General features: G+C 40.0%; 1 protein-coding gene across 1 annotated transcript in view; it reads left to right on the forward strand.

The window, feature by feature from the left end:
* The window catches only part of LOC124775778 (esterase FE4-like), a 105,494-nt gene that overhangs the window by 54,922 nt on the left and 36,835 nt on the right, over positions 1-13,737 (forward strand). Inside the window, exons 6-7 of the mRNA XM_047250607.1 lie at positions 8,950-9,149; positions 12,203-12,368. Coding sequence (XP_047106563.1) covers positions 8,950-9,149; positions 12,203-12,368 — 366 coding nt within the window. The remainder of the gene's footprint in view (positions 1-8,949; positions 9,150-12,202; positions 12,369-13,737) is intronic.

The raw sequence follows: 13,737 nt of genomic DNA on the forward strand, positions 1-13,737 counted from the left end.
AAAACGAGGATAATGGAATATACTCGAATTAAATCAGGTGATTCTGAGGGCATTAGATTAGAAAATGAGACACTTAAATTAGTAAATAAGTTTTGCTATTTGGGGAGCAAAATAACTGATGATGGTCGAAGTAGAAGGGACATAAAATGTGGACTGGCAATGGCAAGGAAAGAGTTTCTGAAGAAAACAAATTTGTTAACATCGAGTATAGATTTAAGTGTCAGGAAATCTTTTCTGAAGGAATTTGTATGGACTGTAGCCATGTGTGGAAGGGAAACATGGACGATAAATAGTTTAGTCAAGAAGATAATATAAGCTTTCTAATCGTGGTGTTACAGAAGAATGCTGAAGGTTAGATGGTTAGATCATGTGACTAATGAGGACGTACTGAATAGAATTTGGGAGAAGAGGAATTTGTGGCACAACTTGACTATAAGAAGAAATCGGTTGGTAGGACACATTCTGAGACATCAAGGGATCACCAATTTAGTATTGGAGGGCAGCGTGGGGGGTAAAAATCGTAGAGGGAGACCTAGAGATGAATAGACTAAACAGATTCAGAAGGATGTAGGTTGCAGTAGTTTCTTGGAAATAAAGAAGGTTCCACAGGATAGAGTAGCATGGAGAGCTGCGTCAAACCAGTCTCTGGACTAAAGACCACAACAACAACAGTTTTCACACAATGTTTACGACAATGTATTGCTTGAAACGTATGTAGCTACAAATATATTCATTATCTTTCATGAATTTTTATCATTTTTGTAAATTACATGAGATATGCAGGAACGGGAAATGTGTTTATTAATTAAATTCAGATTCTAATCTGGTCCAACTGTGTGATATTGGTTTAAGAAACTCTTGATGAAATTCAGAATGTTTTCTCAGAACTGATTTTTTAAATTTTTTGAGTAGTATAATTAATTTGTAGTTTGAGTTGGCTTAATATTTTGGAGAACTCCCAAGATATTTAATTGAAACGATTTCAGTTGAGTACGCTGAATGGTATGTGTAATAACAACGATTCCTATAGATCTCCCTTTTCATTAACGTGGTTTGCAACAGTTAACTAGAGTTTGTTTAAGTGAAGTGCACAGACCTACACACCACATTTTTGGTGAATCCCGTTCCTGTCCGTTTTGTGTAATAATCGTCTAGAAATGCATAAATACACTGATGAGCCAAAACATTACGACCGTATATGGTAGTAATGTAATTCATACATAACTACATTTCAGTTTGAATACAAATTCTTCACTTACGTCAGCAACTGAAAAATCTCAGCTCTACCAGTTTGGTTTCAGTACACATAGATGAAGCTTACAATCACCGTCGGAGTTCTGCTCAGTTGTTTGAACTGCAAACCTACGCGCTTCGAATCACTTCCATCTACTTCCGAGCTTCTTTTTATTTAGCTCAACACCTCTAATGTTGTAGTCAACCATGTACATGGTAGTAAATTCTATCCGCTGCAGAGTGCTTCAAGGTTTCGAGCGTCGTTACCTACTCCTCACCTACCCCTCCTCCCTTCTCTTCAACTTGGCTAGCGCACCGCCGGAAACAATTAGCATTCACGAAACTTACTTTTCAGAACCGTAAGGCGTCCCTAATCCTCACTGATCCTGAACCACTGCGATATCTCTACTAACATTCACTGAAGCGCCAAAAGTCATGTGACACCCCTAATATCGTGTCGGAGCTCCTTTTGCCCGGCATAGTGCAACAACTCGACGTAGCATGGAATCAACAAGTCGCTGAAAGTCCCCGGCAGAAATATTGAACCATGCTGCCTCTGTAGTCATCCATAATTATGAAACCACTGCCGGTGCAGGATTTTGTGCACGAACCGACCTTACGACTATGTCCCATACATTTTCGGTGGGATGTATGTCGGATGAGCCCGGTGGACAAATCATTCGCTCGAATTGAGCAGAAGGTTCTTGAAATCAATAGCAAACAGCTGTGACCCGGTGACATGGCGCATTTTCATCCATAAATTCCATTGTTGTTTGGGAACATGAAATCAGCGAATGGCTGTGAATGGTCTCCAAGTCAATTATCGGTTCAGATGATAGGCAAGGGGACCCAGTGCATTCCAATCCTACACCATTACGGAGCCACCACGAGCTTGCAGATTGCCTTGTTGACAGCTTGGGTCCATAGCTTCGTGGGATCTGCCCCACACACTAACCCTACCATCAGTTCTTAAAGACTGAATTCCGGACCCATCTGACCAGGCCACGGTGTTCCAGTCGTCTATGATCCAACCGATATGGTCACGAGCAAAAGAGAGGCGCTGCAGGCGATGTGCTGTTAGCAAAGCCACCCGCACCGGTTGTCCATAGCCCTACTACGCCAAATTTCACCGTACTGTCCTAATAGATACGTTCGTCGTATGTTTCACGTTGATTTCTGCGGTGATTTCACGCAGTGTTTCTTGTCTGTTAGCACTGAGAACTCTACGTAAATGTCTCTACTTTTAGTCATTAATTGTGGGCCGTCGCGCACTGCGTTGGCCATGGTTAAAAGTAATGCCTGAAATCTGCTATTCTCGGCACACTCTTGACATTGTGGATCTCGGAAAACTGAATTCCCTAACGATTTTCGAAATGGAATGTCCCATGCGTCTAGCTCCTACTGCCATTTCGCGTTCAAAGTCTGATAATTCCCGTCGTGCGGCCATAATAAGGTCGGAAACCTTTCTACATGAATCACCAGAGTACGACTGACAGTTCCGCCAATGCACTCCGCTTTTATACCTTGTCTATGCGATACACCGCCATCTGTGTGTGTACCTGTCACTATCCCATGACTTTTGTGACCTCGGTATACACTATACAGTACATACACTACACAGTATATACAGTATTATTTCTTTTTTTCACATCAACTAACACCACATCTTGTCGTATGCTAGTTTTGACGGACTTCCGTTCCGCGTCAACAATTATTGCGGAACTCTATACTTTTCTTATCAAATGTACTTATTTCCTTACCTATTACTTCTGTTATTCAATGCACCGTTATCCACGTCTTTAAAAACCAACTTCTATGAACCCTATATCACATCTCCCTTTTCACTCATATCACATGATCTTCATCAGGGTTCCGATACCAACACTGCTCTTCTTTTCTCCTAATCATTCATAGGCCGAGGTGCCTCTACAAGAAGCAATTACCCTGTATTCGTACCATAACAGTTACTGCCATTCTGTTTACTTGATCAAACGTTATAGCCCGTATCCTGATCCACACCCGGGCCTTGCACTGCTGTAAATATAAACGTACCTCAGTTGGTACTATGGATTCATTGTTAATCTTCAGAAGAGAATTCGTAACGGATTTATGTTATATGTTAACAAATCCCTCTTCTTCAGAAAAGCTTTCCTTTCTATAGCGAGTCTGCAATTTGCGTCCTGTCCACTTCGGGTATTTTGAGTTATTTTGCTGCCCAAACAGCAAAACTCATCTACCTCTTTTAGTGTCTCATTTACTAATCTGAGTCCTTCAGCATCACTTGATTTAATTCGGCTACATTCTATTATAATTCCATTACTTTTGTTGATTTTCATTTATAATCTCTTTTCAAAGAACTGTCCATTTCGTTCAACTGCTCTTCCAATTCCTCTGTGGTCCATGACTGAATTACAATGTCGTCGGCAAACAAGTTTCTGTTTTTTCTCCCTGAACTTAATTCTCTTTCCAAAAACTCTTCTTCACTAATTATTTGTGCTTTCCGACTACCAGTCACACATTTTTATTTAATGTTAATCCTAACATTAACTGCAAAGCATTTTGAGCATGATTTCGTCATCATGGCGCTTTTATACATACAAATGTTCTTAAGGATAAAATGTCTTAGTTTAAATTAACCCTAGAAATGCCAACCACCGGAAAAATTGACCATACACTTTTCTTTTCTTCGAGAATGATACCAAATATCCTAAATTTACGGGCCTTCTTGTATTTGTCTTTCAGCTTTACTATACTGGATATTTATACGGTTTAAAACCTGGAAATAAAAAAATTGCCCTTGGTTGGTACTACTTGTAACCATAATTCAGATTGGAATTACAGTGAAATCTAGACCATTAGCTGCTTACAGGCGTTGATAAATATCAACAGGAACACTTGAAAAATGTGCTCTGACCGGGACCCGAACCCAGGATCTTCTGCTTACATGGCAGACACTCAGTCTTTTTTTTTTTTTTTTTTACTCGCCAAAAACAGTAACAAAAATGGCTAATGGCTACAATGAAATGATCCGACTGACCATGGCGGACACAGAAGATAATGCGACTGCACGGACTTATCTCTGGTACGCTCCCCGTGAGACCCACATCTCCAACTTCCCGTAAGAGTTTGAGCAATGTGAGTGCATCCGTACTGAAGAAGAAGATCATTGGCCGGTAAGCTTTATCTATATGAAGATGGTATCTGTTCTTTCGAACATGTCTGAAAGAACAGATACCATCTTCATATATAATTCAGATTGTGTCCACATTTCCTTCGGCAACCTTGGCGTGCAGTAACTTCAGCAATCTGTTCAGAACGGCGTTTCTTCGAGTAAACATATTTCTGCTTCTTTATTACTTTTATGTTCTATCTCCACTTGTTTATTCAAATACTCAAACTCCTCCGGATTTCGAGTTTGTCTTCGTCTACGTAAGAGCCATTCAGAATCAGTCATTTTCTGTGCAGGAGGTAAAAGTCATCCAGAAATGACGCTACGCTCTCCAATACAATCGTGTTTCTTAAAAGTTCTCAGCCTATCATAACATATCTGTACAAAATCTGAGGATTTTCTTAAAGGACAAAAAAGTATTATTCAGTTCTTAGATCAAAGAGTCAAAAGAAATTTTGGATAGCCTGTAAATCCAAGTGCGACTTAATTGTTTCTAGTTTATGCGAACTAACTTTTGAGCACTGTTGCTTGTTGTACTTTTTATCAGAGAAAAATAGAGAACTATATTAACTTATAAATTTGTTGACACCATATATGTTCCAAACATTACTTTCTTAGTTACAATGTCACTGAGTACTTTTAAAATGATCTCACTTTGGAAAAACAACACTAACAATAAATACGTATTACAAGAGTTATAGCATATTGTAACACTGACGTATTTTGCGTTTAGTTGGTGCTGCAAATAACCTAAAATAACTTGGTGCAGCATTTGAGGGAGGGGGGCAGTGTATGGCAAGATATCAATGTCTACTTTTGTCTTCTGCTGGAATGAAGCTGTGCCTCGTTATTGTGATAGATACCACAGTGATTCTGAGAACCCAAGGCTTCATCTCCATCGCTGGTGCACTGGCGGAGCTAATCGCTATGGCATAGATCACAACAAAGAGGCACCGCTTCACACCAGCAGAAGATTAGCCAAAGATTTCTGGCCACCCACTGCCCTTCTACTCCCCTCAAATTCTCTACTAACTACTCCAGCAGCAGAACAAACGAACAAGATAATTCTACTTGAATTTAGATTAAGACATTTTACCTATAAGTAACATCTGTATGCATATACCCAGTAAAATTCATGTTGAGATCATTTTTTTATCATTGGATCCTGTTCTTTTAAAATTTTGGAGCATTTACAAAGAACTTCTACAATCAAACCATAAGCATTTTCTGTTTACCATATCGATTATTCCACAGCCTCTTTGACTTTTGTCCTCTTCGGGTTTATATTTTAGTGAAGAATCTTTCTTCACTATACCGTTAATGTATTCTATCCATTTTGACCGTTTTCCTGGCTTTTGTTTCCTAACTTATCTTTTGATCACCAGTAACAACATAACATCGTTTCCTTTGTGATTTAAAAGATAATTATTATGTGTCTACAGACAACAATGAGAATGAAGAAATGGTGAGCAACAATAACTAATGAGACAAAGTGACTAACAAGAATTTACTTTTTTAATATAATCCACTTCTGTAGGTTAGTATATCTTTCCGCCACGTGGAAGGTCTAAGGCCAATCCATGAAAGGATCAAGACATGTCCCCTAAGAAGAGAACTAGGAAAGCACAGGCTCATGAGACAAACAATACAGGGAGCTACTTGGTGACGTGGTGGCACCAAATTCTGAAAGGTGGCTTTAACAGCCAGCGAGGATTCTATCATGTTTCCTGCATTTCAACATCCTTTATACTTCTCTTCTGTATGGCGGTATTTATTCCACTTTATCAAAATGGCACTGTTTTTTTATATTTATTCATGTTGGGACATACATTTGATTTTAATTTGATCAACAACCTTCGTTTATTCTTGTGACATGTCTGGACAACAGTAACTGCCTTTGTTCTAATCTTTTAGTTGCATTTTCTTTGACTTCTATAATATTTCTTACTTCTTCGTTTATTTCTTATTTTGACACCTTATGATCTCGTCTAGTATATTTCTAGTGCTTGTAGGGATTTTTTTCAGTACTGTCTAATCTCCATAATGAGTTCCATGTCGATGTTTCTTCTGCACTTCGGAATTAACGGAGAATTTTGTTGGGTCTCCTTTGTTCTATGTCTTTCACGTTCTGCTTGTTTTACGACAAAAAATCGAAAGCATTTAAATTTCTTATTTCCTTTATCCTCTGCAACACCAATGGGAAGGGAGGAACGGTACTTTATGCCTACATCTGAAAGTATTGTAATCTACTCAATTATTTTATACTTTAATATATAAATATAAATTTTTAATGAATTCTTCTAGTAGGTTCCATGCATGTTTTAAATTTGTAAGTAAAATGTAACCTTGGAGTTGTCACTTTCCCCAGTGAAGGAAGGATGTCAAATTAAATACCTTTCATCTGCCAAATTTCCACCCTTATTTTATTTGGCAACCAGTTTCAGCGTTTTACTACTCCATCTTCAGGCCCCTGGCCGATGGGTAGGAAGAATCTACCTCGGCTGTGATCAAAACAGGAGCCAGCAATACTGGTATTAGTAGATTTTTGCTACAGTTATCACTTCAACCATCACCGCCGACTTGATCACAACCGAGGAAGATTCTTCCTCTACGTCGGCCAGGGGTCTGAAGATGGCTTAGTAAAACGCTGAAACTTGTTGCACAAATAAAATAAGGTTGGAAATTTGACTGTTGAAAGGTGTTTAATTTGACGTCCTCTATCGAACAGCCGAGTCCCGCAACCATCTCTAAAATGATGGAAATACAGAGTTCCCCAATGAATGTTTTATTCAATATTAGCAGGTTCATGGCCGTCCTTATGCATCACGAACTTCTTCAGAAATATGTTGAGAGTAAATGTGAAAAACAATGAATAAAATTTGCATTTTTAAACTTATTTGTGGTTTTCATAAAGACGGTAGTACGCGTTATTGGACAAGCATTGACACTGCTAGGAGTGTAGTAAAAGTTATTTTTAGGTAGTGGACTAATTACACTTCTCTAAAATGTATGTTGTTAATATAATTCAAGAACAATTAATGAATATGGTTTCTTTTAATGTTACAGGATGGTCATAAAATTTTCGTTCCAGATAAACAGTCTTGCCATGAACACTGTCATTTTTAACATCTCAGTTTGTGTGATTTTCGTGAGCAATAAAAAGGGCGTAAACGATATTTATGTTGATCTCTATTCCAATTTTATGTACAAGTTCCGGAACTCTCGGAACCGAGTGATGCAAAACTTTTTTTTATGTGTGTATTATACAGCACTTAAATTTGTAGAACGCGAATTATTTACAAATACTGCGCAAAATAAAACCTCATATCTAACAAGAACAAAAACGGTTGAAAAAGGAGTAAACTGTCGATATCTAGTGCATGTGATTCTAAAATCAGTCTCCAGTCTGAAGTACCGACCAAAAGATTTCCTGCGTCCGTAGGTACACTATCCTACAGACATAAGACTCGCTCCTACAGAAAAATAGTAAAAAAACGGTAGTGTAAGTAATTATCTTTTCAGGTGAACTCCATCACCTCCGTATTGCCTCATCAGTTGAAGCTTCTTGTTCGCCCTTCGCACATCTAGAGTGAAATTAAAAAAGATACTCGTACATCCAGACGAGCTTTAAGAAGCAATCTGTGTTATTATACTAGAGAATATGAAAATCTCTCTTACAACACAAGTCAGATCTCATCAGGATTACGAGAAATGAAGGACTGAAAGAGGAGTCAGAAAGAACCTTCTGTGTCTTCCAAAACCTTGCAACCACCCTCGAGGCCTCTTTTTATTACGCAACCAGGGAAACAAAGGCGGAAAATCTAATCTCAACCAACCTTATTTTGCTGATGAGAATGTATTTTTTGCTTCTAAAACAGATAAAAATGCTACCAGGAATAGAAGCATTAATTGTAGAATTTTTGAAAGTAGGCTTTTACAATAAACCGGTAACAATGTAATCAAAACTGAAAAGCGAGAACTACAAATTAACAGTGAAGTCTTACAAACTGTTGATGCGTTTTTCTGTTTAGCGAAGGTGACGACGATAACGCAATAAAAAGTGAAATGAATAAATAGAGATCTTAAAATGTCGAGTGCATTGCTGATTAAACTGAAGCAAACTTCCGATTCGTCTGGAAAAGGAAGCTCACACTCAGTGTGTATTATCAGTTTCGGCTTATGGCAGTGAGACATCGACATTTAAAGGTGATACCTGCTGTTTTACCTGCTTTGACAGCATTACTTCTCAGAGAGAGGAGTCTGTTCTAGACAATACCTGGAAGCGTGTATTAAACTAGTATTTATTTTATACACATAATATTATGTCTATGCTTATATACTACAAGCATTGTTATTATGCGTCAAACAGTATTAAATATTGACTCTGACGTCTTGCAGCTCACATTAGCTATGCACGTACGTTATAAAAATAGAAATGCGGTTTGAAACAGTTTATATGCAAACTTTATTAAATGGAAAAGTGTTGTTTTCATGTCTGCCTACTACTTAAATGCATCTACTTATCAGAAAACTTTGTTCCTCGTCAGGTCTATTCAAGAACGCCATAGCAATGAGCGGATCGACATTAAACCCTTGGGCGTTCTCTAGAAATGCAACAGACAGGGCGATAAGGTTTGCCCAACACTTGGGATACACAGGGAATACTTCAAACGATCTCGTAAATTTTCTGAAAAATATAGATCCGTCTACGCTAGTGATGGACCCGTATGTTGCTCTATCGGAAGAGGTATGTATATGTCACTCATTATTTTCTTTAAGTCAATGAAAAACTTTTAGTTATATCGCTGCGTTTTACAACACATGAAAACTGTTTTGACAAACCAAAAGCAAATAACAATAATTGTAAGACACAGAATGCCATAGAATGCCATAACATCCATTTAATAATTTTCATGGAAAATATAGTGCTGTAACTTACTTTCACGTCAGTTACCTGTGATGTATCCCTTAGGTATAATTGTCTGCCTTACTACTGTCATACTCTCGCCTAATTGTCTTACATCGCATATCCAATAAAAAACTTGTTTTTGTGAATGAACCAAGAGTTCTACAGATTAAAATAGAAAGAACATTCTGAATAGACTAATAAATAGGCTTTAATAGACACTGGGTTTTGCAGGGGTGTTAACATGTATGTCAGTGATACGTACATTCCTAGAGAAGTAGTGATTTAATTTTTGAACCCAACGCTTCTTTATCCATTGCATCCTGCAGATTTTTTTAATCAACAGGCTTACCTGTTCCTTAGCACTTACGTTATGTTTCAGAGGAGAAAACTTCCATCCGTTATGTTGTTCTCGGAATGGCATATAAGTTTCTCAGTTCATAAAGTGCAATTTTCATAAACTTCATAACACAAAATCATCTGTCAGAGTCATACCAAGTTTCCTCTACGAGTGACAAAAGCGCTGCCCGCAGAGTTACTTCCCTCTGCGATTTAATTAACAAACCCGACATTTGACGTGAAAACAGCAGTTGCCAGCTTTTATTTCCAATTGTCACGACGTTAGCTACCTCTGGCGCTGGTGGGACGCAGAAATGACGAAAACCATACAGTCATAACTTCTAAAGACTAGGTATTATGTCGCTAATGTGATTTTTGATATTGGTGATATTGAGAAGGGGGATAACATTGAGTGTGTACAGATCACACACTCATAATGCGTTGAGATGGGAGACCATGGCACACAACATGGGTTAACGTATCCATCCTGTCCACTGAGTGCCCTGTACCCAGTGTCATGCCATGTATCCCAGACAATACTTGTGCTGACACAACTACATATTGTGCTGGCCCTCACAACGAATCAACCGAGAGAAATGAGAGACTTGGCACGAATGAAGGAACTCAAAGTGTCTAGCTCGTTGCCTGAATGTTTTCACGTGAGTTTACATATGCACTAGTACACTACTGGCCATTAAAATTGCTACACCAAGAAGAAATGCAGATGATAAACGGGTATTCATTGGACAAATACGTGTGATTACATTTCACGCAAGTCGGGTGCATACATCCTCAGAAATCAGTACCCAGAACAATCACCTCTGGCCGTAAAAACGGCCTTGATACGCCTGGGCATTGAGTCAGACAGAGCTTGGATGGCGCGTACAGGTACAGCTGCCCATGCAGCTTAAACACGATACCATAGTTCATCAAGAGTAGTGACTGGCGTACTGTGACGAGCCAGTTGCTCGGCCACCATTGACCAGACGTTTTCAATTGATGAGAGATCTGGAGAATGTGCTGGCCAGGGCAGCCGTCGAACATTTTTTGTATCCAGAAAGGCCCGTACAGGACCTGCCACATGCGGTCGTGCATTATCCTGCTGAAAAGTAGGGTTTCGCAGGGATCGAATGAAGGGTAGCGCCACGAGTCGTAACACGTCTGAAATGTAACGTCCACTGTTCAAAGTGCCGTCAATGCGAACAAGAGGTGAACGAGACGTGTGACCAATGGCTCCTCATACCATCAATCCGGGTAATATGCCAGTATGGCGATGACGAATAGACGCTTCCAATGTGCGTTCACCGCGATGTCGCCAAACACGTATGGACGATCATAATGCTGTAAACGTAACCTGGATTCATTCGAAAAAATGACGTTTTGCCATTGGTGCGCCCAGGTTCTTCGTTGAGTACACCATCGTAGACGCTCCTGTCTGCGATGCAGCGTCAACGGTAACCGCATCCATGGTCTCCGAGTTGATAGTCCATGATGCTGCAAACGTCGTCGAACTGTTCGTGCAGATGGTTGTTGTCTTGCAAACGTCCCCATCTGTTGACTCAGGGATCGTGACGTGGCTGCACGATCCGTTACAGCCATGCGGATAAGATGCCTGTCATCTCGACTGCTAGTGATACGAGGCCTTTGGGCTCCAGTACTGCCTTCCGTATTACCCTCCTGAAGCCACCGATTTCATATTCTGTTAACAGTCATTGGATATCGACCAACGCGAGCAACAATGTCGCTATACGATAAATCGCAATCGCGATAGGCTACAATCCGATCTGTATCTAAGTCGGAAACGTAATGGTACGCATTTCTCCTCCTTACACTTTCTTCATGTCAGCACGTTGTAGGTGTCACCACCGGCGCCAACCTTGTGTGAATTCTCTGAAAAGCTAATCATTTGCATATCACAGCATCTTCTTCGTGTCGGTTAAATTTCGTGTCTGTAGCACGTCATCTTCGTGGTGTAGCAATTTCAACGGCCAGTAGTGTAATATTGGCGATATGCTGTGAAAAGGAAACTTCGGAGAAGCACTGAAACCAAGCAACAGTGGCCGCCTAACAGGTACCAAGCTGAAAATGATGAATAGCATTTCCAAGTCAGCAGAACTATCTGACGGTTTAAAGAAATATTTCTCTTTTCCGATGACAATGGAAGATAAGTACAGGGTAATAGGGTCTAATGTAAGTAGTGCTGCATCTATCACTATCATAAAAATAAACTTAGGCAAAACACTGTAAACTCAACACAAAAAGGATTACGCCATGATTTTACGATCATTATTCGCATAAACGCTATATGTTGTTCATCAAATGCTACAGCCGTAGAATTTAAACGAAATAATGTATTGCTATGTAACTTAGTAAGCTTCATTATTGGTTGGATAACTGCTGATTTCGCTGTATGTAGGAAAAGCGTTCAATATAATTTAAAGAAAAAGCATTAACTTTACTTTATATATTCTTTAGTTGAAGGGAACTTCACACTGAATAGGCTGTCCTTGCTGGAAGTAACAGTAGTAAGTATGTACGAAAATTTTCTGTGGCAGGACAGCATGACGTCGTTCACGTGTATCTGGGTGCCGAGCGCTGAACCGGCGCTCGACGGGGCGTTCTTGGCAGAAGAGCCGTGGACGCTTTTGTCTGAAGGCCGCTTCAATCTGGTTCCTTTCATGGCTGGCAATACTGACCTCGAATTAGTTAGCTACACACAACGTACGTATAATAAATGTTTTCATTTCTGTTTAATAATTATGGTGTAAAAGCATTTGTATAGTAATCGTCTGCGCTAACTATTGTTTCTCTAGTCTCTCAGAATTCAAAAACTGGACGTTTTATTAATATACAGATAATATCAAACAAATTCTGCTTGCATGTTAGCTGTGATTCGGTATGTACTTTGCATGTTGGTCTAGTAACTTGGAAAGCATTTAACAACACACATGGAGACGCAATATTTACGTGGATCTAACTGAATGTATAAGTATTACGTGGATTATTGTTATTGCGAGTACTCGTTATATGCTGCAAAGCTGACAAATTCTAAAGATGACAGAAAATTACGCCTATGTATGGTTTAATATCACGTCGACAAGGTCATGATAAACTGTGCGACGTGAATATTATTGTTGTAATAACGAGTGCTACTAGTTTCTTTTACAATACGTAATATACGAGAAAATGAGGTATCTAGTTTACATATACTGAAGAACATTAAGCCTGATCGGGTCAACGAGCAACTGTCCCATTGCCACGTATAGGATCTGGTCTGAGATTTCAGAAGTGACAAAGTATTTCCTATCTGCGAGGCCTCGAAATTAGAGAAGCGAATAATTATGAATTTTCAGTAAATTTGATTCACTTATACACTCCTGGAAATTGAAATAAGAACACCGTGAATTCATTGTCCCAGGAAGGGGAAACTTTATTGACACATTCCTGGGGTCAGATACATCACATGATCACACTGACAGAACCACAGCCACATAGACACAGGCAACAGAGCATGCACAATGTCGGCACTAGTACAGTGTATATCCACCTTTCGCAGCCATGCAGGCTGCTATTCTCCCATGGAGACGATTGTAGAGATGCTGGATGTAGTCCTGTGGAACGGCTTGCCATGCCATTTCCACCTGGCGCCTCAGTTGGACCAGCGTTCGTGCTGGACGTGCAGACCGCGTGAGACGACGCTTCATCCAGTCCCAAACATGCTCAATGGGGGACAGATCCGGAGATCTTGCTGGCCAGGGTAGTTGACTTACACCTTCTAGAGCACGTTGGGTGGCACGGGGTACATGCGGACGTGCATTGTCCTGTTGGAACAGCAAGTTCCCTTGCCGGTCTAGGAATGGTAGAACGATGGGTTCGATGACGGTTTGGATGTACCGTGCACTATTCAGTGTCCCCTCGACGATCACCAGTGGTGTACGGCCAGTGTAGGAGATCGCTCCCCACACCATGATGCCGGGTGTTGGCCCTGTGTGCCTCGGTCGTATGCAGTCCTGATTGTGGCGCTCACCTGCACGGCGCCAAACACGCATACGACCATCATTGGCACCAAGGCAGAAGCGACTCTCATCGC

The sequence above is a fragment of the Schistocerca piceifrons genome, chromosome 2 (assembly GCF_021461385.2).
Source record: "Schistocerca piceifrons isolate TAMUIC-IGC-003096 chromosome 2, iqSchPice1.1, whole genome shotgun sequence".
Classification (NCBI taxonomy): domain Eukaryota; kingdom Metazoa; phylum Arthropoda; class Insecta; order Orthoptera; family Acrididae; genus Schistocerca; species Schistocerca piceifrons.